Below are 26,748 nucleotides of genomic sequence, written 5' to 3' on the forward strand. Positions count from 1 at the left end.
GAACAGATTGAACTTTTCAGCAATCTTACAGCATGTTTGTTTTAATGTATTTTACTAATATTGTCAAACCCTATCACCTTTTATCATCTCAGTTGTACACGAAAGGCTTTCTTATTTTATTTATTTATTTTTTTCTTTTAGTTATATTTTTTTGGCTGCCACAAATTTCTGCCTGTTAAAAAAAAAAAAAAATCACTATATCACAGTTGCTTCCTTGTGAAAAATTTAATGTATTCCGTCTACAGCCAATTATAATATTGTTCCACAGCATATTTTATTACATCAACCGAAAGCCAATTCCAAATTTTGGTTGCCACCTGCAAGTGTCCCAAGAATTTTGCTTAAAAGCACATCTGCTATTAATTGGTGGTGAATTGGTAAATTACATCTTAAACCTAAAACAATCTATGGAACTGGGGGTAAAGCCTAAAACGATGCCTCTGAACTATAGCTTTTACTGCAAAAATACAAAAGCTTCTCTAAATAATCATTAAATATACATTATGTCCCCAACCAAGATTAGTGGCTATGGATCTCACTAACTGTGATTCAGGACATATTTAGTTTTATTATATATTTTTTTTAAAGTAATTTAAAGTAATAATTAAATTAAAAAATTAAAAAAGCAGAGAGCGAAAGGACGTTTTTCTTTACCACAAATTTTATTTGCTTGCAGCAGCCTCTACAAACAAACACTCAGACTAAACAATCTAAGGCTAAAACAAAGCTCACTAAAGTACCCAGTGGTCAGTCGGCTGTTAAAGGGAACAAAGATCCTATTGTAAAGTCTACTTCATCCAAGCAGCAGAAGAGCCCTACTAAAGGCCCAACGAATAAGGCGAATCAGCAAGCCACTCTTGATGCGAAGGCAGACCACAAAAAAGTATGTTTTAATAAGACTTTATGAAATTATACCAAGTATACAATCCTTATTTACCATGTTCCGTTAATCCAAGACTTTCAGGTTCAATCTGGAAACATTCCTGTATTGGTTAATGTTTGAATCTACTTTAAGCTCTGTAGCTATATTATATCATATTGAAATCTATTTTCCTTTTTATTCCGGGAGGATTACAAACTATTTGGCTGTGGTACTGACCCAGAGGTCATGTTTTGAACTGATACTTTGAGCATTACTTTCCTCAGTTCATCTTGCGATAGATAGATAAATTGAGAGCAATCGCACTTGTTTAGCATTAGAAATAAAATCAACCTGAAAGACATCTAATAACGTTTTCAGAGCCTTTTAACCTGTGTGTGGGGGTAGAACCTATAAAATATTATACATTAACTTTTTAAATCTCAATGTATTTTTCTGGGTAGTCTCTATATTCCTTTTAGTTGTAACATAATTGTTTTGCATTTTTCTAGACATTCTAAGTAGTGAGTGAAAACTCTTGATTTTTGGTAGAAACAATATATTGTTTGATCATGTTTTAGTTACTAAACTCCTTCTAAAACTCCTGTACTCATCACAAGATAGTCTTCTCTTTTTAAGCATTTTTTAAGGCTTCCACTGCTAATTGTTTTACCAGCTTTGACGGCTTTCTAACCAAAATCTATGAAATATATAATTTTATTCAGTAAAATGCGTCTTGGCATTTTTGTTTTATTTTCTTGCCGTCTCATCTATTTAGACAGTAAAACCACCCCAAAGTCAACATTGCAATTTATTAATAACCTCAGACACTGAAAATTTCTAACAATAACAGCATAAAATTTACCAATGGCAAATTTTTACATACTAAAACCCTTTTGAGGTGTCAAGATTAATTTTTCTAACCTGTTTATGTGAAGAAGTATTAACATGATGTTTGTAACATAACTTCTTCAAAAAGTTGTTGACTTGGCATTCTGGATTGCTTCTGCTCCAATTATCAAAGTAAATTATATTAAAACCCCAAATAGAATCAGCTTAGAACTAGTTAAAATCCAATTCACAATCTTTAGGTTTCAGTATGTCTTATAGGCCAATTATTCCCGTGGGAAGATTTAATCTCAGCACTGCAAACCATCAAACTAGCCAGATGGTTCAGGATGATTCAGCTCCTTAATATTGAGACATTCTTCCTTTCTTTGTGTTTTTACTTGCTCTATGACTAGGTAGGCAAGGAAGGAAAACAGTGAAATGCTTTACCCAGAATCCAATATTATGCCAGTGATAGACTATGGATTCTCTAGGCCAGAATCTAATATCTTATCCGCTCAAATATTGTCAAAAGTTGATAGATGGAATTGAAATTGTTCAAGTTAATGCAGCTGAGATGTGTTTCATGATGCCATACAAGGAATCTCTGCCATCATTAGCATTGGTAGGATCTCAGTTTCATATTGCATATCCCTGCCAATTGCGCCAGTGTAATTGAATAGTCTTCATTCTCTGTCAGGCTGTGGAAGTCTCAAAAATTTAGTGGCTTGTTTTTCAGCATCATAACGTTAGCCAATAAAGCCTATCCTGTTTTGAGCAGCATTAGTGGAGACAAGTATAAAATGTATGTAAATCTACTCTTTAGTCTTGTGCTCGTATCACATGATACTGTGAGCATTTATCAAAAACCTGGTCACATACCATCAAGGCAGTCTTGAAGATCCTTCTTCATAGTCTAGATTTAATGAAGAACCCTCTACACATGTCCTGAAGGATTGACGTATTCGTTGGCTTTGTTTTAGTGTCTTCAACAGTTATGGGCAGCAAGATGCAGATCTACTATCACATGATCAGTCTTAAAAAGGTCATAAATTTCATAATCACATTCCTGTTAAGCAAGTTGTTTTACTGCAGATTTATACTGCAGTGATAGTAAAATGTAATACTTAATGTTAGAAACTATTAGATTGATTCCCTGTAAGTGCAAGACATTAAGATAATGCCACCAGCTGTTTGTATCTATGAGTGACTATCTATTCCATATTTGCACTTCATAGTCTCTTTTTGAAAGAACACTGAACTCTAAGTCACCAAGGTCTAAAATTGTTCGAATGAAGACATCGGTGTACTACCGTAGGCACTAAAGGAACACTATTACAGAGAAATCTTCCACTAGCTTTCAGTGCTGAGTTCAAATCTTCCTATAGGTAATAATTGTAGTATAGAGTCAATTTCATCCAAGGAGAGTAAATTTTTCTCACTTATTGAACACCATGAAAACTAGAAATAACTAACTAATATTGTAGCTCTCCTGTTATACAGGCAGACAGCTTATGCAAAAATCTATAGAGAAGATAACAAAAAATAGCCTGCTTATACTGTTTCATAAACAATCCTTGTCAATACTTCAGACCTACTCTAGAAAATTTCCCAGCTTAGCCATATATTGGGTGAATCATCAGAAAAAGTGAACTGCCCATATATCTATTGATTTCTTGGTAACAGCACAAAACTACTGGTCTGTTAGTAAACCACAAAGTTTCTATTGAAAGAAGCATACATCTAAATTATGTTTTAGATGATTCTAGTTCATTGGTTCTCAACCACATGAGCCTTGAGTCCATATGACTCTTGAGGGTCCATGTAAGATTTTGTTAAAATTTATGTGAAATGAATTGGTTTTACTTCTACAATAAACAATCTTTTAACATTTTTTTATATGGTTCATAATAATATTTAATTATTAAAAAAAAATAGGCGTTTTTTTTAAACATCGAATGGCTATGGGAGTCCAGAGAGTCAAACAGGAATCAAAGTGGTCCATAGGCAAGACGTGGTTGAGAACCACTGATCTGGTTTAGAGATGACCATATCAAAAGCTTAGCCAGATACATTCTTTTCTAATTCTTACATTACCTTTTGAACAACCATTATAGGGCATCGCTTAGAGTTTACTCTCAGTATCCAATTAATTAATTATCTACCTTCTATTTCCATAAAATTTGAGTGGCTGTGTGGTAAGTAGCTTGCTTACTAACCACATGGTTCCAGGTTCAGTCCCACTGCGTGGCACCTTGGGAAAGTGTCTTCTACTATAGCCTCAGGCTGACCAAAGCCTTGTGAGTGGATTTGGTAGACAGAAAACGAAAGAAGCCCATCATATATATGTATGTGTTTGTGTGTCTGTGTTTGTCCCCCAACTTCGCTTGACAACCGATAGTGGTGTGTTTACGTCCCCGTAACTTAGCGGTTCGGCAAAAGAGACTGATAGAATAAGTACTAGGCTTACAAAGAATAAGTCCTGGGGTCGATTTGCTTGACTAAAAGCAGTGCTCCAGCATGGCCACAGTCAAATGACTGAAACAAGTAAAAGAGTATGCTTTAGTTTCTATTTGCTAAGGGAAAATAGGAATGATCTCACCGCCAGTAATTCAACCACAATTTGATAAATTCATTATTAACTAAATATAATCTACAAAGTTTGGTTCTCCTTCGGCCCAAACATATTAATAATCTCTAGTCTAAATACTGAGACTTCAGAGTGTCTTTCTTGTCAAAGGAGGGTTAGAAACTTAGTTCAAACGTATTAACTGCCACATGTTCTAGATTAGACAACCTCCAGCTACTTCTTAAGGTTTGTAGTTTTCTGCACATGTAACTATTACCGTAAGTGACCATCCCCCCTCCATTTGTGCATGTTAGTTTGTTTTTTATTCATATTTTTTCAAAAAAGCTGTCATTTTGTTTAGTTTTTTTTTTTTCACCCCCACCCCCTCCTCCATTTGTACTGCTTTTGTCTTTTTGGCATAAAACTGCTATTATTTGTTGAAATTGTATAGTTTGCCTCCCTAGCAGCTGTACCACCCCACCCCTACCCCATTTCCTTTTACAAATTATCATTAACTTGCTTGCTGTTGTATTTTTTTTTTTTGATTTTCGATATTGTCTCACTTTGACTTTTTTTTTGCATGGCCCTTAATATTAAGCACCATCACCATTGTCATCATCATCATCGTCATCATCATCATCATCGTCATCATCATCATCATCGTCATCATCATCATCATCGTCATCATCATCATCATTCTTTAAATCTGTTGAGACTCATGTGAATTCATTGTAAGTAAACCAAATGGGCATTAACTTCTTTTTTTCTTTTTTTTTTTTCATTCGTCTTTCTTCCTTAGTCCCAGGCGAAGAAACCATCCAGTTCAAACAATAAGAAGGAACATTTAACAAAGGCTGAAAAGAAGGCCATGATGAATGAAGCTGAAGGTTGAGCAATTTGTTCTCATTCTTTATTTCTTGCCATTTGCTGCTGTTGTCTTTTTTTAATACAAGTTTTAACATCGGTGTGGATGTGTGGTTAAGAAATTTGCTTTCCAACCATGTGGTTTCAGGTTCAATCCCACTACATGGCAGCTGGGCCAAATGTCTTCTATTATACCCCGAGGCTGATCAATGCCTTGTGAGAGGTTTTTGTTGATGGAAACTGTGCAGAAGCCTGTCATATATTATATATTATATATATATATATATATATATATATATATATATATGTATATATATATATATATATATATATATATATGTATATATATATATATATATATATATATATATATATATATGTATATATATATATATATATATATGTATATATATATATATATATATATATATATGTATATATATATATATATATATATGTATATATATATATATATATATATATATATGTATATATATATATGTATATATATATATGTATATATATATATATATATATATATGTATATATATATATATATATATATATGTATATATATATGTATATATATATATATATATATATATATATATATTATTTCTTTACTGCCCACAAGGAGCTAAACATAGAGGGGACAAACAAGGAATTAAGTCGATTATATCGACCCCAGTGCATAACTGGTACTTAATTTAACGACCCCGAAAGGATGAAAGGCAAAGTCGACCTCGGCGGAATTTGAACTCAGAACGTAGCGGCAGACGAAATACCGCTAAGCATTCCGCCCGGCATGCTAACGTTTCTGCCAGCTCGCCCCCTTATATATATATATATATATATATATATATATATATATATATATAGTGTTTATGTGTGTTTGTCTCCCCACCACTTAGCAACCTTTGTTGGTTTGTTTATGTCCCTGTAGCAGTGGTTTTGCAAAAGAGATGAAGAGAATAAATACTGTGGTTGATTCGTTCGGCTAAACCCTTCAAGGTAGTGCCCCAGCATGGCTGCAGTCCAGTGACTGAAGCAAGTAAAAAATAAATGAAATAAAGTTATTTCAAGATTTTTTTTAAATCACTGCAGCTGTCTACACCTCTCCCTTTTGTCTCTCTCTCTCTCTCTCTCTCTCTCTCTCTCTCTCCCTCCCTCCTGTGATTGACGAATTTAACATGGAGGTGATTCGTTATACACCAATCATCTCATGCATTCTATAATCAGAAGAATCGGGGCTCCAATGAAAAGGTATTTCAAAGGGGCCAACCTTGTCACACTGTGTCACGCTGAATATCCCCGAGAACTACGTTAAGGGTACACGTGTCTGTGGAGTGCTCAGCCACTTGCACATTAATTTCACGAGCAGGCTGTTCCGTTGATCAGATCAACTGGAACCCTCGATGTTGTAAGCGACGGAGTGCCAACAACAACAACAACAATATAGGCACAAGTGTGGCTGTGTGGTAAGAAGTTCACTTCTCGACTTCATGGTTTATGCTTCAGTCCCACTGTATGACACTTTGGGCAAGTGCCTTTTACTTCTGAATGGATTTAGTTGATGGAAACTGAAAGAATCCCATTGTATGTATATGTGGGTATGTACATCTTATTGTGTGCTTATCTTCACATTGTGTGATTGTTTTTAAAAAAAAATGTGTGACCATTATGTAAATAGTCTCCTTTGTTTACAATCTTCTGTGAAAATAAGTTTGGCTATTTGTGCTTGGCAACAGGTATGGGTTGGTAACAAGAAGGACTTTTAGCTGTGGGAAATCTGTCTCTATTTGGTCAATCAACCTGCTAGAAGTAGCAAGTAAATATCTTTCAAATCACATCTTACTGTATTTCAAACAGTACTATGTTGGATAATGAAGTCCTTGAGATACTATAAGACAAAAGATGAGATGGTTCCTGTGAAAATGTCTTTGGATCAGCTCAGAGATAAACCACAAAATGAGTCAGCTTTATGCAGTTTATTGAGTTATAAATACATACCACTTGTGTTTCGTTATAGGAAGGCAGTGAATCAAAAAAAAGAAAGAAATGAATAAATATATGTTCTAACATAAAGGAAAGTATAGAAATGTGGTGAAAATTAATTTATAAATAAAACTTAAATGTATTTTAAAAACGTGGCTTTGAACTTGGGTGTAGACATGGTTTTGTGATTTCTTTTGTAACCACATGATTGAGAATGAACATTTTTGTACAACCACACCTGCACCTGTCACAAGTGTGACTGTGTGGTTAAGAAGCTTACTTACCAACCGTGTGGTCTTAAGTTCAGTTCCACTGTGCGGCACCTTGTGCAAGTGTCTTCTATCATGTTCCCAGGCTGACCAAGGCTTTGTGTTTGAGAGTGGATTTGGGAACCAGCAACTGAAATTTATCATGCATAGATATGTGTGTTTGTGTCTGTCCTTGTCTAAGCACCACATAATTGTTGGAAGTGAGTATTATCAAGTGATGTTCATTTTCAGTTTTCCATGAAAAATATGTCTAGCTACAGGTTATAGGAAATCTTGCCATAAACCTTTTACCATCGGAAAATTTGTAAGAAATTTTGTTTTAAATGACTCCAACCTGTTTTTTTTTTTAATGTTCGACATTGAATAAAGACTTGCATATTTAATGCAGTTATAAAACCTTTTATTATTCTTTTTTTTTTTTTTTTTTTTCAAATTTAAAAAAATGCTAATACAATACATTTATGGTGAATTTTCCGGACACAGGGAAAATATTACTTAGTTCCAAAACAGGTGAGGGTTGGCAACATGAAGGGCATCAGGCTAAATAAAATTATGTCCGACCCATACAAACATAGAAAAGCAGACTTTAAATGATGGAGATACATATGTATATATATATATATATATATATATATATATATATATATATATATATATATATATATATATATATAGGCGCAGGAGTGGCTGTGTGGTAAGTAGCTTGCTTACCAACCACATGGTTCCGAGTTCAGTCCCACTGTGTGGCACCTTGGGCAAGTGTCTTCTACTATAGCCTCAGGCCGACCAAAGCCTTGTGAGTGGATTTGGTAGACGGAAACTGAAAGAAGCCCGTCGTATATATATATATATATATATATATATATATATATATATATACATACATGTGTGTGTGTATGTTTGTGTGTCTGTGTTTGTCCCCCCCAACATTGCTTGACAACCGATGCTGGTGTGTTTACGTCCCTGTAACTTAGCGGTTCGGCAAAAGAGACCGATAGAATAAGTACTAGGCTTACAAAGAATAAGTCCTAGGGTCGATTTGCTCGACTAAAGGCGGTGCTCCAGCATGGCCACAGTCAAATGACTGAAATAAGTAAAAGAGTAAAAGAGAAAGAGTAAAGAGTTAAAACAAACAAAACTCATGAATCTGAGATATTTATTTAACAATTTAAATTTGTTTCACAGCAAAACCGGTATTCTTTATGTATTTTTATGTTTATTTTCACACAGCTCACGTTGTTATTGTAATTTACTCCAAATCAAGTAGGCCTACTATCAAAGGCATTCCAGTCGTAATTATCCTGTCTGTTTTCTAAGTGCATATAACTCAAGCTCTCATTATCCTTAGGTGTTCTTTTCTGACACACTATGGGTGTGATATTAGGGTGATTTGGCTGCTATTTCTAGCATTTAGAATGACCACTTACTGACTCATTCATTGGCTCATCACATTATATTGATATTCAGTAGTGTTAAGATACCATATTAACTGTTGTTTCATCATCATTGACCCCTGGACATTGCTGTCTTGAGCCCTAGGACTGAGGGAACTGGTTACTCAATTTCTGTGGAATATAAATGGCCGAGATCACAAGATTACCCCTGAACTGGATGCCAGTCCATTGCAGTTATATTCATTTACAGCTGAGTGGATTGGAGCAACATAAAATTCTTGTGATTGTGAATGCCTACACCTTAACCACTGGGCCATGGTCCTTTCACTTTACCTGTTATATACTCCTCCCAAAAATTAGTTTGTTTTAGTTTTAAGATAGGTGAATTATAATAGAAAATATTTCAAGCCTCTTCTTATCGTTCATGTTATTTTGTTGTTTTGACAGGTTGGACAACACAACGTTCTCGCAAAGAAAAAAAGAATAAAGGGAAAAATGAAATAGTGGTTGAAGAGATCGTTGCACAGAATGTAGAAAAAACTTCCAAAAAGAGGGAGTCACCAACCTCTAAACAACCATCAAAGAATAATGCTCAGACAGCAGATAAGATCACTAAAAAGGAAAAAATAACTGCCTCATCTGTACAGGGAACGACCAAGGAAAAAAGTCCTGGGGCTTCTAAAAAAGAGAAGGCTGCTGAACAGTCAGGTAAGAAGGACGAAGGCAAGAAAGATAAGGGCTCTGAACAGAGCAGCAAGCAAGATAAGGGTTCTGAACAGGCTAGTAAAAAAGAAAAAGGCTCCCAGCAGTCTTCTAAAGAAAAAAGCCCTCAACCTACTAAAAAGGAAAAATCTGTTGAGCATTCTAGCAAGGAGAAAAGCCCTCAACCCACTAAGAAAGACAAAAATGCTGCACAAGCAAATAAAAAAGAAAAGGAATCAGAACAGTCTGGAAAGAAGGGGTCTGAGCAGGCTGGAAAGAAGGGGTCTGAACAGGCTGGCAAGAAGGGATCGGAACAGACCGGCAAGAAGGGATCGGAACAAACTGGCAAAAAGGGATCAGAACAGACTGGTGAAAAGGGATCTGATCAGACTGTCAAGAAAGGGTCTGAACAGAGTGGCAAAAAAGGTTCTGAGCAATCCAGCAAGAAGGGATCTGAGCAGAGTGGCAAGAAGGAAAAAAGTCCTCAGCCCTCAAAGAAACAATCTGAGCAATCTGATAAAAAGCAAACTGGTTCTGAGCAACCTGGCAAGAAGGAGAACCTAGCCCCATCTGCAGAATCAACTTCCAAAAAGAAATCAAAGAAGAAAAATGAGGTAAGTCTCTCTCTATTTAGTATGATATATATATTATGTGGGATAAGGTTATAATCCAAGCTGTGTCATCGTGAAACACATCTGCTTATTCTAGTACTTCAAGGTTGTATGTAGGTGTTATATTTGTGTGGGGAATGCATAAGAGTTGAAAAATACTGGGAAATAGTTTTTGCACAGTAATTACATATCAAAACAGGAGATTGGGGAAAATGAATGAGAATTAAATAAAACCAAAAATTCTTTTTAATCTCCTGTTTTGATATATATATATGTACACACACACACACACACATATCTAGTGTTAGTTGTTGAAAGAAAGAGTATTTGATACCATAGTAGGGATTAATAATATTACTTATTTTGGTCAAGTTAGTCTCTTGCTACTGCGAGTTTTGCCTGTGGGTGCATACCAGGGTTGTCAGGCCAATTACACCTGAAGAAATGACCGAAACAATAGATATGTCTGTTCTGACTCTTACCACTACATCTCAAGTCAGAAACAAAATTGCTTCCCTAATCCAGTGTTGTCAGTTTATGATGTCCAGTCAGCCTATAAAGACTCCATATATTTCCTAACATATTCTTGTTCCTTTCTTTTTTAATTATTGTAAATTAAAGCAACATGGCCAAATAGATATGAAGTCAGAGTTTGATTCCTCTGTAGGTGTTTCATTGCATATTTATATAGTTACATTATACTCCACACAAGTTGTTTGAAAGATATCAGATGATCTCAGAAAGATATCAGTAGTTTGAACGATATCAGATCATCTGGCAATGTTACCTATAATAAACTCACATAACCATGTATTAAAATAGGGATTTTTACTGATTTAAGGCTTTAAAAACAGGAGCTAAATATAGACCTTAAAACGTGCCTTGGAACTTAGAATATATTGTTTTAATTTCTTTGCTTTTTTAAGGGTTTTATTCTGGCATCCCATCATCACTATCTTATCTCCCCAGTTACTCCCACCTGCCCTTATATACAGAGTAGTCATATATCTGCTCTATAGCCAGACACCTGTGCTTGTTCCTCTATCATACTTTAACCTCCCAATATCTGGCATAAAGCCAACTCTCTCCCTTTTTGAATACTTCCACCCACCTCACTTAGGGGAGGTGGGCTTCTCCATTTCTTGTCGTTTTCTTGTCTTGCAACCTACTTGGTAAACCTCTCAGATGCCAATAACATGAAATAAGTACCCAGTACATGCCCAATAAATTGGCTGGTGTGAGGAAGGGCATCCAGCCATAGAAACCCAACACCGGGGTTCAACATGGCTCTGTGGCTTGTCAAATCCTGTCAGACTGTCCAACCCATGCCAGCATGGAAAACAGATGTTAAACGATGTTGATGGGTTCAAGGACAATTTTCTCAGGAAGAAGGCATAGTTGACTGAATTGGTTCTATTATTACATTTTGAAAGTTGTTATTTTATTAACCTCCAGAAAGATTAAAAAGTGATAACTCTGGAGTTAAGAAGGAAGAACTTAATCTTTGTAATGGATTCAGTCTGGTAATCTGTTGCTTCAGTAATTTCCACCACTCTAGTCTCTATAGCTATATCTTCAAACAAAAAATAGTAATAATGGTGAAGGTTGCAGCAGCAGCAGCAACAGTGTTTCTTATACCATTGTAACACTAGTAACAGTTTAAAGAAATGTTTACCTGTTATTCATTAATATCATTTTAATGGGCCTCTATGTTGACAAGGGTAAGGTAGTATATCCTAACTTCTAATGGCTTCCATAGATTAAACTGCTTCAGTTCTTCAACTGGGTATTTGAACTGTTAAATGTTATGTACTTTACTTTGCCAGTGAAACTAGTCTTTAACAAATACTTAACAAGTTTGCAATAACTTTAAAAGGCCGTATTTTGAAGTGGTGTTTGATTGGACATGGTATAAGTTCTTTTCGTCATAGTTTAACGTCCGCTTTCCATGCTAGCATGGGTTGGACAATTTGACTGAGGACTGGCAAGCCAGAAGGCTGCACCAGGCTCCAATCTGATCTGGCAGAGTTTCTACAGCTGGATGCCCTTCCTAATGCCAACCACTCCGAGAGTGTAGTGGGTGCTTTTACGTGCCACCGATGTTCTATTTTTCCATGTCAGCCTAGCCTAATGGGTAAGATCACATTTGAAACAGCAAAACTTGAAGAAGTTTTAATATCCAATCAGACTTGGTTTGTTTTTTGTAAATCCTTTAAATATTTAGCAAATTAGAAGTATTTTTCTGATGAATTTTTTAATCCTCTTTGTTTATTATGTTATATTGTATTATCAAATCTTGCCAGATGTGTGAGACTCTGCTGATATAAAATATTCTATCTATAAAAAAAAAAAACGTCTTCATACAAGATATCTTTTTACATTGCTAGCAGTAGTAATGATTTGTTGTTTTTCAATGTTGCTTGTCTTTCTTTTTCTGTCTCCCATAGGAATCTAAAGCTGGTAACAAAGAATCAGCCTCAGAAGCTAAATTTGTTCAATCTAAGAACAATTCTAACTTTGAAGAAATCCCTCCAGTTCAAGCATCTAAAAAATCTCCAGCCAGAAATAAAACTCCCTTGGTAGAAATAGTTGAACAAGTAAGAGAAAGTTTTTTTTTTTGTTTTATCTTTCACATGGAAGAATTATCATAGATTATAAATTCTTGATGGTGAAATGTTATTGATAAATGATGGAAATAAATTGTTATTGCACTGGTGCCAGTACCATGTAAAAAGCACCCAGTACACTGGAGGGAAGCATAGTTGACTGAATTTGTTCTATTGTTATATTTTGCTAGTGATTGGTGTTAGGAAGGGCATCCAGCTGTAGAAACCAGGCCAAATCAGACTATGGGACCTGCTGCAGTTCCCTGTCTTGCCAGCTCCTGTCAGACTGTCCAACCCATGCCAGCATGGAAGATAGACATTAAATAACGCTGATGATGAAACTAAGTAAATGAATGTAGATCAATTACGTTTCAATTGAAATAAAATGGTTCGGCCTGAAACAGAAAAAAGAAATGTTTTAGCAACAATTTTGTAAATACGTTAAACACATTTTTATGAGGAATAGAAAACAGAACATACTCTGGTGGTGATTATTATTAAGCTAAAATTTTCATTAATTCCTGTTTCAATATTTCTACATATGCATTTGTGAGAAATGACCTTTCAAAAACCAGTTTTTATCATGTTTTTTGATCAAATTATGTCACCCTAGATTAAAATAGCCATTTTCGTATCAAACTTAACATTAATACATCAGTGTGTCTCATGTGGATATGCTATGTTTAAAAACATATATTGGAAGCAGATGAAAATCATCATAGTAGTGGCTGGTGAGAATGTTCAAAGTATGTCTGTCTCATTGGGCTGTCAGTAGCATGTACTCTCAGAGAAACTGCATGCCTAGACAAAATTTGTCTAGTGAATAAACTGTCACCGATGTTGTAAATAGCTGTTCTACTGAATAAAAATTCTCTATATGCAACAGAAGAGTATTAGACTAAAATTACCATTTGTGTACCATCCTTAATGTTAATACATTGTGATTGGCATATTTACTGTGGTATTTGTCTTGAGACAATATCTCATATGGACATGCTGTGTTTAAAATCATAATACATATTAGAAGCAGAATGAAATGGTCCTAGGTGCGGCTGGCAAAAATGCTAGATGTAATCGTTTTTTATTTTCTTTCTCATTCAGAAATTTCAAGAATAAGCATTTATTTATTTTTTTTACAGGATTTTGTTCTTATACCTTATCCTGAAAAAGAAAATGCCTGCAGTCCCCAAGAAACAAGTCCTGGCAAAAAAAAGCGAAACAAAAAACCTGCTCAACCTAACCAGCAACAGGGTGAGAAAGGTTCACCAAAACCTGAGAAGATGGCTACAAAGCCAAACCAACAACAAGAGAATAACAAAAATACACAATCTAAAAAAAAAAATACTAAAAATACTGCAGATGCAGAGGAAAAAATGATGATAAAATTGGAAAACGATGAAACATCAAATAAAGATGTAAAAAGTCCAAAAAAGAAGAAAAATAAGCAAAATTCACCGGAAAAGGTAAACCATTAGTGACTGCATCCTTTCTCACTGTACATATTATAAGACTGTCTTGGCTTGACTGTCATTCTGCGTGGATCGCTGTCAGGAAAGACTAGAGGCAGTCACTACAATATTGTTTAGAAATCTTTTAACAATATAACAATCAAAACAAACATAAAAATAAACAAACAAGCAAAAAAAAAAACGAGAGACACCCCTGCCCATTCTTTCCAACCTTCCCTCCTTCCTCCTACTTAGACTAACATATCCTGCAATATTTCAGTTCTCGTTCTATTTCTTTTCTTTTCTTTTCTTTTTTTTTATGTTATAAATGTTGTTGTTGATGTTGTTATACTTCCCCAGCCCAATCGTCAGGACAGCACAAAAGAAAAGAAAAAAAAAAAGGTTAGCTCAGATCTATGGATAATACTTTGTCATTCAAAGATTTTTGTCAATTTTCTTGACAAGTAAGAAGAAAAAAAAATATGATTATATTTGAAATATATATATGTATTATATATATATATTTTTTTAACTGCTTTGAAATTTCAGTGATGTTTAAAACTTATTCATAATATCAAAAACCTTTTTGACAGTTTTACATTGGTTCAAATAGTCCTTAAGTAATCCTCTTTCTTTTTCTCTCTCTACAAAGAGTCAATATTTATTGTAAATAAATATGTCCAAGACGCATTCTTACTAGTAGCCAATTACAGACAATGTCTATTTTTTGACATTCTACTGTCTGTCTAATTTATCTGACATTCTACAATCTGTCTATCTAATAAATGTTTACAGGTTGTGCCTATTTAATTGACATTCAGAGGCTGTATGCCAAACCAATCAGTGTCTACAAGCTGTGCCTAACTAGTTAATGTTTACAGACTGTACTTTAATTAGTAAATGTCAGCTGGCTGTGTTCATCTAATTAGTGTGTATCAACTGTGCCCAACTAGTTGGCACCAATGTGATATTATTAAGTAGTCCAATGTTGACAGGCATTACCTAGATATGATTTTCTTTCTAAACATCATAAAACTGTGTTACATGGCACAAGCATTAGTAAAACCCAAAACAAATGGAAGAAACAAACTTTTTTTTTCGTGTTTGTAGAATAACCATTTAGCTTTCCATATTTTTTGTGCAATTAAAACATTTTTTAACAAATTATATGAATGCTATTTTTTTTTTTATTTTATGTATTGTATTTTGATGTTGCTTCTTTCATCACACATGGGAACCATTCTTTTAAATAACTCAATCAAGGATTGTACTTGTCTATTCAAAGCGGAACGGTGAAGAGAAATATCTCTACCTTGATGTTGTGTATAACACCAAAATCAAATACTACTGTAGAAAAATTGGATAATTAATTATAGTGTAGTTTTATTTTGATTTCTGTGGGATAACATAACAATTTTAAGCCAAAGTTTAAACACAAACTATAAGGGGAAAGTAGAAAATAGCAAAAGGGACCAGTCACGCTTTATTTTAGTCTAACTTCTGTATCGTATATCTACAATATTTCATCGAAATGTTTTCAGCAATTTTATCACAAATGAGTAGTAATAACTGTTTAGGGTCAGTCAGGTCTTAATTTTAGAAACTGATACATGTAAGGTAGAAAAGTAATCAATACTCGAAATTAAACTCATCAAACTAGAAACACCTTAATAAATGAAAGGAATGGAAATCTGGGGGTAGGGCAAGAATTTTCTTTTCATTTTGTTTTCTATTTATTTTCTCTTCTTTTTTTTTATTTATCTATCTAATTAAGTTTTGTAACGTCTTTAGGGTATCACTTCATAGCCATTACCATCAAGTAGATAGAAAATTTATTCTTGATAATGTTATCTTTGTTGTAGGTGATAGAAGACAATAATAAACTAACTGATAAAAGTAAAAAGGCGTTGGATACTAAGCCCGTACAAGCCCATACAAAGGAATCTATTCTTGCCTCTAAAACCGAGCTCAATGCCAGTAAGTTCTTGCTTACCATTTTCTTTTTGTTGCAACAGATGTTGCAATCTCCGACTTTTTATTTAACTACCAGTCATAATTTCCCCCCTCGGAGATGGCTCACTTTCACACATACTTGTTTTATTCTCCGTGAATAACATTAAACTGTTTCTTCATACAATATCTACTTCTTCTGGGAATGTTTCTCACCATTACGAAAGACATCTCACAAATTTTATTCAGGTTTTTCTGCTAAACTTTTATTTTATTTTCTTCTTAACACGTATAATTTATTTTTATGAGGAATTTATCAAAATGTTTGTTATTATTAATTAACTTTCTATTTTGGGGAATCTAACAATTGAAAATCTAATTTAGTATTTAGATGAAATCTCATAGCTTTCATTGATTTTTAAAAAAAAACAAGGAAAAGTGGGGAAAACATAAAAATTATGATCATACCAAGTTTTAGGAATTATTCAAGTTTAATTTTAGTTCTTTAATTAGCAGTTTTTAAAATATATATAATGGATAAAAGAGAATTTATAAACCCAGGTTGTATCCTCAGTTAGCACTCCTGCAAATACTGGCTAACAGTGTTTAAATAGTTTCCTTTAAAGGAAACCATTAATACAAACTGATTCCAGGGATAATTTATTAGTGGCAGAATATGATACGATAATTCCTAGAATGGAGGTTATGGTATTACATTTATTCTTTCATTAAGATGTGGCTGTGTGGTAACAAATTTGATCCCAATCACATGATTCTGGGTTCAGTCCCACTGCGTGGCACCTTGGCTAAGTGTCTTCTGCTGTAGCCTCAAGCCGACCAAAGTCTTGTGAGTGGATTTGGTAGATGGAAACTGAAAGAAGCTTGTTTTATATGTGTGTCTGTGTTTGTCCACCACCATCGCTTGACAACCGATGTTGGTGCATTTACATCGCTGTGACTTAGCAGTTCATCAAAATAGAATGAGTACCAGGCTTTTAAAAATAAGTCCTGGGGTCAATTCATTCAACTAAAAGCGTTTCAAGGCAGTGCCCCAGCATGGCCACAGTCTACGGACTGAAACAAGTAAAAGGTAAAAAAAAATGAACATTAGTGGCAATGTAATATTACAACATATTACATGTGATCCATGTTCCCCTCATCAGACATATTTATTATTCATGATGCATTTGGGTCATGTATTGTTGAAACGACCATGAAGGAATTAAATGTAATGCCATAACCGCTGGTCTTGTGGACTTAATGTGTAAACATATATATTTGATAGCTCTTCAGATTTCATTTATATTGAGCTTTTCTAGCAGAGAAATAAGCAGGTATGAAAGAAGGCAGAAACTATTGAAAATTTTCATGACAACATCTCTGCAGACAAGAAGACAATCAAATTATTTTGGAAAGTTTTAACACTACCTGTAAGGGAACCCAGCCATAGAAACCATGTCAAAGCAGACAGTGGAACTTGGTACAGTCCTCTTCTGGCTTACCATCTTTTGTCTGACTGTCCAACCCATACCAGCATAGACCACGGACATTAAATGGTGGTGGTGACCTTGTTACTGTGGAATGCGCAACCATTTACATGCAAATAAAATGAGTAGGGACTTCAGTTCATCAAGCATCCTCATCATCCAGACCAATAGAAACCCATTTACTCTATTTATTATAGTCTTGTGTCCTTGAGCAAGATACTTTATTTCACTACCTGTTTTGTAACCGAAACTCCTGGAAATTAATCAAATGGGGAGCAAGACTTTAGAAGCATATGTACAAAATGTAACTTAGATCTACATTTCTTTTCCCCTTTCTTCATGTGCTGAACTTGAAAAATTTACCAAGTATTAGCATACCTGTGTTGTTATATTCAAATATAGAAACCAAGGTCTAGTTTGATGGCAGAGTTAAAAGATACCTCAACAGCTAGATGTGAAATAAAGATCAGTAAAATTTTACATCTTCCTGATAAATCAGAATGATGTGCAGCTTTTATGAACATTCTCAAGTAAATTCACAAATTATATTTCCAAGATTTCAATTTAATTTCTTTTCTTTTTTCAATCTTTTTTCAGTATGGGAAGGGAATATTTTAATTATTACATGCTGTTGTACTAAATATTTTTTATTTTATTGTATTTTTTTTTTTACTGTTGAATGTGCTTTCTGCCAGTAATAAATAACTCAACCGTGATGTATTAGTTAAAATTGTTGTCAGCTAAACGGACTGGGGCAAATAGAGAGTACCTTATCCAGTTACATTATATGCCGTGATTCTTCAGGATTTATTTGTCTTAGGCATGGCTGTGTGGTTAAGAACCTCACTTTGCAACCATGTGGTTTCAGGTTCAGTCCCACTGCGTGGCATCTTGGGCAAGTGTCTTCTACTATAGTTTTGAGTTGACCATTGTCTTTGTGAGTGAATTCGGTGGATGGAAACCGTGTGGAAGCCTATCGTGTGTTATGTTTGTTTTATTTTGTATGCTTCTGCTTTATTTATGTTTGAAAAGTTTTCTCCTACTTTTATTTATTTGCAAAGACTTTGATCAGACCCTCAAAATTAATCTTAGGTAACACATCTGCTTCTATACTTGGTAGAGATAAGGCATCCCAAATATTATTTAAGCAAGTTTAAAGTAATGTCTTTTTGTGCTGTAAACCATTTACTATTTCTGTGGTGCCGCGTCTCTTCTTTTGATACCCGAAGCACATGCTTATATTTTATTGATGAAAGGCCTAGCAACTTTTGAGATTATCATCATTGTTTAACATTCACGTTCCATGTTGGCATGGGTTGGACAAATTGACAAGTCCAAGGACTACATTGTCTGCTTTGACATGGTTTCTACAGCTGGATGCCTTTCCTAATGCCAACCATTTTAGAGTATGTACTAGGTGCTTTTTTTTTTAATGGCAGCAGCACTAGTGAGATTGCCATGCAGTTAGTTGCAAACCTATGAATTCTGATGGTTGGGGATGGACTTTGTTAGGAGAATGAAGAGAAGGATAAAGTATGAGAGAAAAATACCAAAATAAAATGGGTTTGTTGTTGTTGAGAAATCATCATCCTCATTATCATTTAACATCTGTTTTCCATGCTAGCATGGGTTGGACGATCTGACTGAGGACTGGTGAACCAGGTGGCTACACCAGGCTCCAATCTGATTTGGCAGAGTTTCTACAGCTGGATGCCTTTCCTAATGCCAACCACTCCGAGAGTGTAGTGGGTGCTTTTACGTGCCACCGGCACGAAGGCCAGTCAGGCAGCACTGGTAACGGCCACGCTCAAAATGGTGTATTTTACGTGCCACCTGCTTATACTGATACAGTATAAGCCATCTTCAATTCTTATTAGAACTTAGGCAAAGCCATCTGTCCTCATTTGATAAAATAAACACCTTTTGAGATTTGGGGATTTTAATTTTTTTAATCTCAAAAGTAAACTATATTTAGCGAAAGTGTTTTAGTGGTTCAACTTAAGGTTTTGAAGAGTTTGCTTGTAATAAGACATGTTTTACATCAATGGTTTTTGAGGTGTTGGAAGCAGATCATCGCAGTAGATGTTGTGAACTGAATCTTACTGGTCTGCTCTGAATTGTAGCTCCCAGGAAATTATAGGGTATCTAAAAAAGGTCAGCTTTGGTGTCGAGACTGAGTGCAAAATGGAAGGTGGGAATAAAATAGCATGTGTCATTTAAACCATTTCTCAAGAGATCTTTTACAGTGTCAAGGAAATTAAATTATAAAACTGCAACACAATATGTACCAAATAGAAAATTTTATGAACATCTCCTCTCCCAATCAGTTTGTGGTCATGTTCCAAAATAAAATATCCTTGCTGTGTTAGTTTCTCATTAAAAGTACAACATTTAACCATATATTTGGAGAAAGCATTAAATTCCTTTAAATAGAAAGGATAGGATTTGATAACATAATCATGCTACATCAAAGAATATTTTTGTTATTTTTTTACTTACAGACTCTCCTCTAATTAATTTAATCCTGAGTATACCTTTATCTTCTAAACCCAACTCAGTCATTATCTGTAAATAATATAATCCATCATGGCTGGATGAGAGGGCTGACATCTGTGGCTAACAATGTCTTCATGATTTGACAAAGAAAAATATATTTTTACTCCAAGAAACATGTACAGTTAAGTGAGTTTGTGGGGGCAAAGTGACGGACATAACTGCTAGGAATATTGTTAACTAGCTTTATGAATAGTAGGGCTTAAGAAAAGTTTAATTTAAAAAAAAAAGTACTCTCTGTAAAGTGGTTAATGATAGGAAGTTGCATTCAGCTTTAGAATCCATACCAAAAATGGAAAATTCAAGTGAGCTGTGATGTCCAACCTAGGCCAGTATGGAAACCAGAAATAAAACGGTGATAATGACAATGTATATCAGACTAATTTCACTTTGGCTTCTTCAGATTTTCCATAGATGACACAGAAAGCCAGAACCAACAAAGGAACCTTTACATTATCTCTTGATTTGCAAGAAATAGTAGCCAAATCTCCATCAAATTACATGATACTATCTAAGGAGAAGAAAAGACATTTTGTGTAATGTAGCTGTGACATACTGCTAAAAAAAAAACTGTATGGTCCAGGTTGGAACGTCTTCGATCATAGAACTGCTCTGTAAGGACTGACTTTGGGCTGAACAAGTGCTGGACCTATAGATTGCACCTTAGAAACCTTGAAAAACCCTCCTCTGTGGCTGCAGGAGCTTATTTTCTTTCAATGGCATCAAGAAAATACTTCAACTCTGATCAGTTTTCGACTTGCTGCAAAGAAGGCTTAAGCGCTCCTGTCATCAGAGTTCTGCTTATATATCTGGGAGAGTGTTGCTGCCATACTCATAAATATCCTCCTATACCATATCTAAAAAAAAGAAATAATCTGATCAATTAGCAAAGACTTAGTCACAAAGATGTTAAAACCTGTAACAACACTGTTTCTCTCTGCTACCTCTTCAATCATTACTACAGCTATTTTATTCCTCTGAACCGACAAACTGCACAACAAGTCATTCCAATGCACTTACTTCTCTTCTTTATCAACAATACATTTTGCCTTCTTAAGATTCATAACTTAATTCTTTACCAAAATAGTCCTTCCCCCAGACTGTAACTCTTTGGAATTTCCTTTCTGCCCACGTTTTCCTTACAGGCATCAGTTACTGAATTTCAAATTCAAACATCGACTGCCTTGATTTCATTCACTCTAAGAGGTCTTTAAAGATTATGAAGTGCTATCCTTTCTCAGACAAAATAAAAATATTTCTTTTAAAGAAGAGAGAGGAAGTAACAACAACGGGTGGTGCAAGTATGACTTGTGCATGCAACCACATGGTTCCAGGTTCAATTCCAGCACAGCCTCTTCAGTAAATGTCTTTTGCTATGGCCTCAGGTTAATCAATTGCATTAAGTGGAATTTTTTTAGTGGAAACAGTGCAGAAGCCTATCTTGTGGGATCACAGGCAGGCTGACAGATAAAAAAGACTTTGTATTTGGCAGATACACAGAAGTAGTTATTGGTAAGAGTATATGCAAAATAAATTTCTCCAAATGCTTGGAAAGATATGTAGAAGGATAGCTTCTCCATTAACAAGGTGATCTAATTAACAGTTGAGGAGGGTATTCCAAAACCATAGCAACCTAACTAAGAACAAGGTGAGAAATTCTTAAGGACCTCACACAACTGCTAGCAACAAAGGTATCTTCTCTGATGCCTGTGTATGATGTTGTATGGTAATGAAAACATGGGCTTTGCATCTAGAATATGTGTGAAGACTAGAAAATATTGAGTGTGCTCTGTAGGGATGGCAGTTCAGTAAAGGAAGGTTAACTAATCAAAATGGAAGGAACTTATGAAAGAAGATCAAGGAAGACATGGACAGAAGTGGTGAAAGATGATGTTAGGATGATAAACCTCAGAGAAGAAATGGTGAGTGACCAGACAAGTAGCAAGACTCTTTGCTGAGAAGACCTGCTCTAGCCATGCAAACATGGGAAAATGGAGATAAAAATGATGATTGAGATATATATGTGTGTATGTATGTACATATGTGTATATTCATTTACCAAAGAAAAATGACAAGAAAACTGGGAAATTGATGCTTTCAAATAAAAATATTCACTGTGATATTTACTTGTGAGTGTGTGCGTGCCTTCGAAAAACTTGTACACACAAACCCTTGTCATTCTTGTTGGAGATTTGGTGAATCATTGAGTAAACCAATAGAAACCTGTAACTGATATCACTGTTGTTCACCTAATGTGATAAAAATTGAATAAGTACATAAGTAAATCCACTGCAAGTGACAAACAAGAACATGTAATGGTCTAAATGCTTTTATTGACATTAATATGATTCATTAAGGAGACAGTGACACAAATGTTACAACTAATGTTGTTTATCATTAGGATTACATGAGGATTACATTACAAACGCCATTCAGTTGAAGGGTCTTGTCTTGTGAATTACTTGGTGACCTCACTGGGACTGCTGTCACACTCTGTGAAGTGGTTGGCATTAGGTAAGGGAACCCAGCCATAGAAACCATGTCAAAGCAGACAGTGGAACTTGGTACAGTCTTCTTCTGGCTTACCAGCTTTTGTCTAACTGTCCAACCCATACCAGCATAGACCACGGACATTAAATGGTGGTGGTGACCTTGTTACTGTGGAATGCGCAACCATTTACATGCAAATAAAATGAGTAGGGACTTCAGTTCATCAAGCATCCTCATCATCCAGACCAATAGAAACCCATTTACTTTATTTATTATAGTCTTGTGTCCTTGAGCAAGATACTTTATTTCACATTGCTCCAGTTCACTCAGGTAGCAAAAGTGAGTTATACCCTCAATTCAGAAAGACTATAATAAATGTCACACTCTGTGTCATGCTGAATTTCCTTGAGAACTACATTAAGGGTATGTGTATCTATGCCACTTGCTCATTGATCAGATCAACTGGAACCCTCATCGTCATAACCAACGGAGTCCCAGTTTAGTAGGGTACCACAGTACCAGCCTTCCATACAAACCTGTCTGATTATTTTCATTTTCTTCTAATGCAGTTGGTCACCAGATTCTTCAGCATGCCAAACTAGATGCCTTATAAATACATTTATGTTCTTAAATAGAAATCATACTAAAGTCAACACAAGTTGAAACTTTACTTTTCATCTCTCAAGGTGGTGGATTAATGTAATAAATCTCTGCAATTAGGTGCAGGAGTGACTGTGTAGTAAGTAGCTTGCTTACCGACCACATGATTCCAGGTTCAGTCCCACTGCATGACTCCTTGGGCAAGTCTCTTCTGCTGTAGCCTCGGACTGACCAAATCCTTCTGAGTGCATTTGGTAGATGGAAACTGAAAGAAGCCTGTCGTGTGTGTATATATATATATATATATATATATATATATATACACACATACACACATGACAGGCTTCTTTCAGTTTCCATATATATATATAGTGTAAGTATCAGTTAGAGGGGTTTAATACCTCTAAGGGATAATTAAATCCAAAGGCCCCTCCCGGTTATTACCTGGGTAGGTACAGTCTTGTATGGTAGCAGGTGGTTCGGTTGGTAAACCGTAGTTTAAGTTATATAGGAGACGAAAATGGATATAATAACATTGGGAAACTCATGGTTTTCACTGGTATGCCTTTAATTTAATTAGATAACAAAGAAGAAAGAAGCAAAGATGAAGGTAGCATTTACGATCGTTTCAATTGACTGGTTTAAGTAAATCTCTTCAGAATGCGAATATAGATAGATGCATCCTAACTGATGCATCTATCTATATTCGCATTCTGAAGAGATTTACTTAAACCAGTCAATTGAAACGATATATATATACATGTGTGTGTGTGTGTGTGTGTGTGTATGTTTGCGTGTCTGTGGTTGTCCCCCCCCACCATTGCTTGACAACCAATGTTGGTGTTTTTACGTCCCTGTAACTTAGCAGTTCAGCAAAAAGGAACTGATAGAATAAGTACTAGGCTTACAAAGAATAAGTCCTGGGGTCGATTTGTTTGACTAAAGGCAATGCTCCAGAATGGCTGCAGTCAAATTACTGAAACAAATAAAAGGATTAGGGAGTTGATTTATTCAATATAATAAACCCTTCCCTTGTACATCATCATCACCACCTTTTAATATCTGTTCTCCATGCTAGTATTGATTGGTTGGATGGTTTAACAGGAGACTCCAAAGTCTGCTTTGGCATGGTTGGTGATAGGAAGGGCATCCAGCTGTCGAGGGGTTGGTGATAGGAAGGGCATCCAGCTGTCGAGGGGTTGGTGATAGGAAGGGCATCCACCTGTTGAGGGGCTGGTGATAGGAAGGGCATCCAGCTGTCGAGGGGTTGGTGATAGGAAGGGCATCCAGCTGTCGAGGGGCTGGTGATAGGAAGGGCATCCAGCTGTCGAGGGGCTGGTGATAGGAAGGGCATCCAGCTGTCGAGGGGTTGGTGATAGGAAGGGCATCCAGCTGTCGAGGGGTTGGTGATAGGAAGGGCATCCAGCTGTCGAGGGGTTGGTGATAGGAAGGGCATCCAGCTGTCGAGGGGTTGGTGATAGGAAGGGCATCCAGCTGTCGAGGGGTTGGTGATAGGAAGGGCATCCAGCTGTCGAGGGGTTGGTGATAGGAAGGGCATCCAGCTGTCGAGGGGTTGGTGATAGGAAGGGCATCCAGCTGTCGAGGGGTTGGTGATAGGAAGGGCATCCAGCTGTCGAGGGGTTGGTGATAGGAAGGGCATCCAGCTGTCGAGGGGTTCGTGATAGGAAGGGCATCCAGCTGTCGAGGGGTTCGTGATAGGAAGGGCATCCAGCTGTAATGGGGTTGGTGATAAGAGCATCCAGCTGTAAAAAACCTTGCCAAAGCAGACACAGTCCTCAGGCTTGTTAGATCTTGTTAAACCATCGAACCTGTAGTGAGACAGATTAGCCATATACTTCCTAAAAATCCATACAAGCATGCTACATGGACATTGAACAATGACAACGACATCCACAGTAAGGGACATAACTTGAACCAGGAACCTTTATTTCTAAAGCCTGGGTATTAATGTTCTTATTTTTGAAGTCATTTTGATATCATTTCACGTCTGTTTTACTATGTCAGTGTAGGTCGGATGAGGCTAAAAGTTTGGCTAAAAATTGTTAAGAAACCTGTTTACTATTGGATAACGTGAACTATTCAAATATAAAGATAAATGGTATATGTCTCTGATGTTTTTGATCTCATAAGTGTATCCCGAGATTCTGTTTTGAGACCTTTTTTTTAATTTCCATGTGTGACATTTTCTTCATCTGATATTCCTATTGTGGGTTTCAAAATGATGATTAAGTTTCCAGTTGTGACATCTTTTATCTTTTGCTTACTTCAGTCATTGAACTGCAGCGATGCTTATTTCTTAAGCCTGATACTTATTCTATCAGTCTCTTTTGCTGAACTGCAAAGTTACAAGGACATTAACAAACCAACACCAGTTGTCAGCTAATGGTAGGGGACGAATACAAAGACACATACACATACATGTATTTATATAATGGGATTCCACACAGTTTCCATCTCCCAAATTCACTCACAAAGCATTGGTTAGCCTGGGGCTAGAGTGGAAAACACATGCCCGAGGAAACAGGTGAGGGTTGATGACAGGAAGGGCATCTAGCTGTAGAAAATCTGCCTCAGCTAACTCGTTCCAACCCATGCAAGCATGGAAAAGTGGACGTTAGAACAACAATGATGAGTGGATGAATTTTATTAAGCTGGTATCAGGCTACTGGTTCAGATTCTTGTCTATAATTACAGTAAAGGACATAAAATGAATTTTGCTCTGCTTACCGAATTCTTCATTCCAGCTGCTCTGCAAAAATACAATCCTTTGTTTTATTAAACCCTATGAATATTTTGCAATTTCATTTATTTTATTTTCTCCTATTAATGATCTTCTTATTTTATTCCATAGATAATTGGACCGAAGCCAAACCAAAGAATAAAAAGAAAGCTCGCCGTGAAAATTGAAAGTATTCAATGAAATTAACTCTTTAAATCAATTTTTCTCTTATCTTATTTTATTTTTAAGAAAGCACCCACATTGATCCATTATATATATATATATATATATATATACATATTATATGCATGTATGGGTTTTCTGTGAGGTGAAAAAAAATCGTGATCTGTGGTGGAAATTAAGAGTAATTGTAAATTGTGTCCAAAGTGAAGAAAAAAATAGCAGAAAGAAAATGTGAAGAAAAAATTGATACGCAAAAAAAAAACTACCAACTGACGGTGGTTTTAATATTGGTGGAGGTTCCAACAGAAGCAATTTGGGTAAAGTCCAATTATCTGCTACTGGGGGAAACCAAAACAAACCTCCCGTTTATCATTTCCTACTTCTTTAGTAGGTTCGACAGACAGAAATCAGCCCCAGAGCTGTGACAGGAAGAAAATGGATGAGTTATCACCCTTTATGTGGTCGCCGTTTGTTGCATCTTTAGAAATTTATCAAAATTTGAATACCTTAAGACGATCTCTCTAGAAGAATGTGAAGCGACATTACAACAACTTGATATTTTTTTGCAAAATATTTGCTTATATATTATATATAAGTGTG

At 35.6% G+C, this 26,748-nt stretch overlaps 1 protein-coding gene across 4 annotated transcripts in view; it reads left to right on the forward strand.

The window, feature by feature from the left end:
• The window catches only part of LOC106874386 (uncharacterized), a 46,878-nt gene extending 20,568 nt beyond the window's left edge, over positions 1–26,310 (forward strand). The window contains exons 2-8 of one of the 4 annotated variants that reach the window (XM_089356231.1): positions 677–883; positions 5,056–5,143; positions 9,226–10,094; positions 12,539–12,688; positions 13,837–14,160; positions 16,008–16,122; positions 26,098–26,310. In XM_089356231.1, the coding sequence (XP_089212357.1) occupies positions 677–883; positions 5,056–5,143; positions 9,226–10,094; positions 12,539–12,688; positions 13,837–14,160; positions 16,008–16,122; positions 26,098–26,153 (1,809 nt within the window). In that variant the 3' untranslated portion in view covers positions 26,154–26,310. The remainder of the gene's footprint in view (positions 1–676; positions 884–5,055; positions 5,144–9,225; positions 10,095–12,538; positions 12,689–13,836; positions 14,161–16,007; positions 16,123–26,097) is intronic. The other 3 variants (XM_089356232.1, XM_089356233.1, XM_089356234.1) reach the window with 3 other exon arrangements.
• The last annotated feature ends 438 nt before the right edge of the window (positions 26,311–26,748 follow it).

The sequence above is a fragment of the Octopus bimaculoides genome, chromosome 8 (genome assembly GCF_046866305.1).
Source record: "Octopus bimaculoides isolate indiv1 chromosome 8, ASM4686630v1, whole genome shotgun sequence".
In the NCBI taxonomy this organism is placed as follows: Eukaryota; Metazoa; Mollusca; class Cephalopoda; order Octopoda; family Octopodidae; genus Octopus; species Octopus bimaculoides.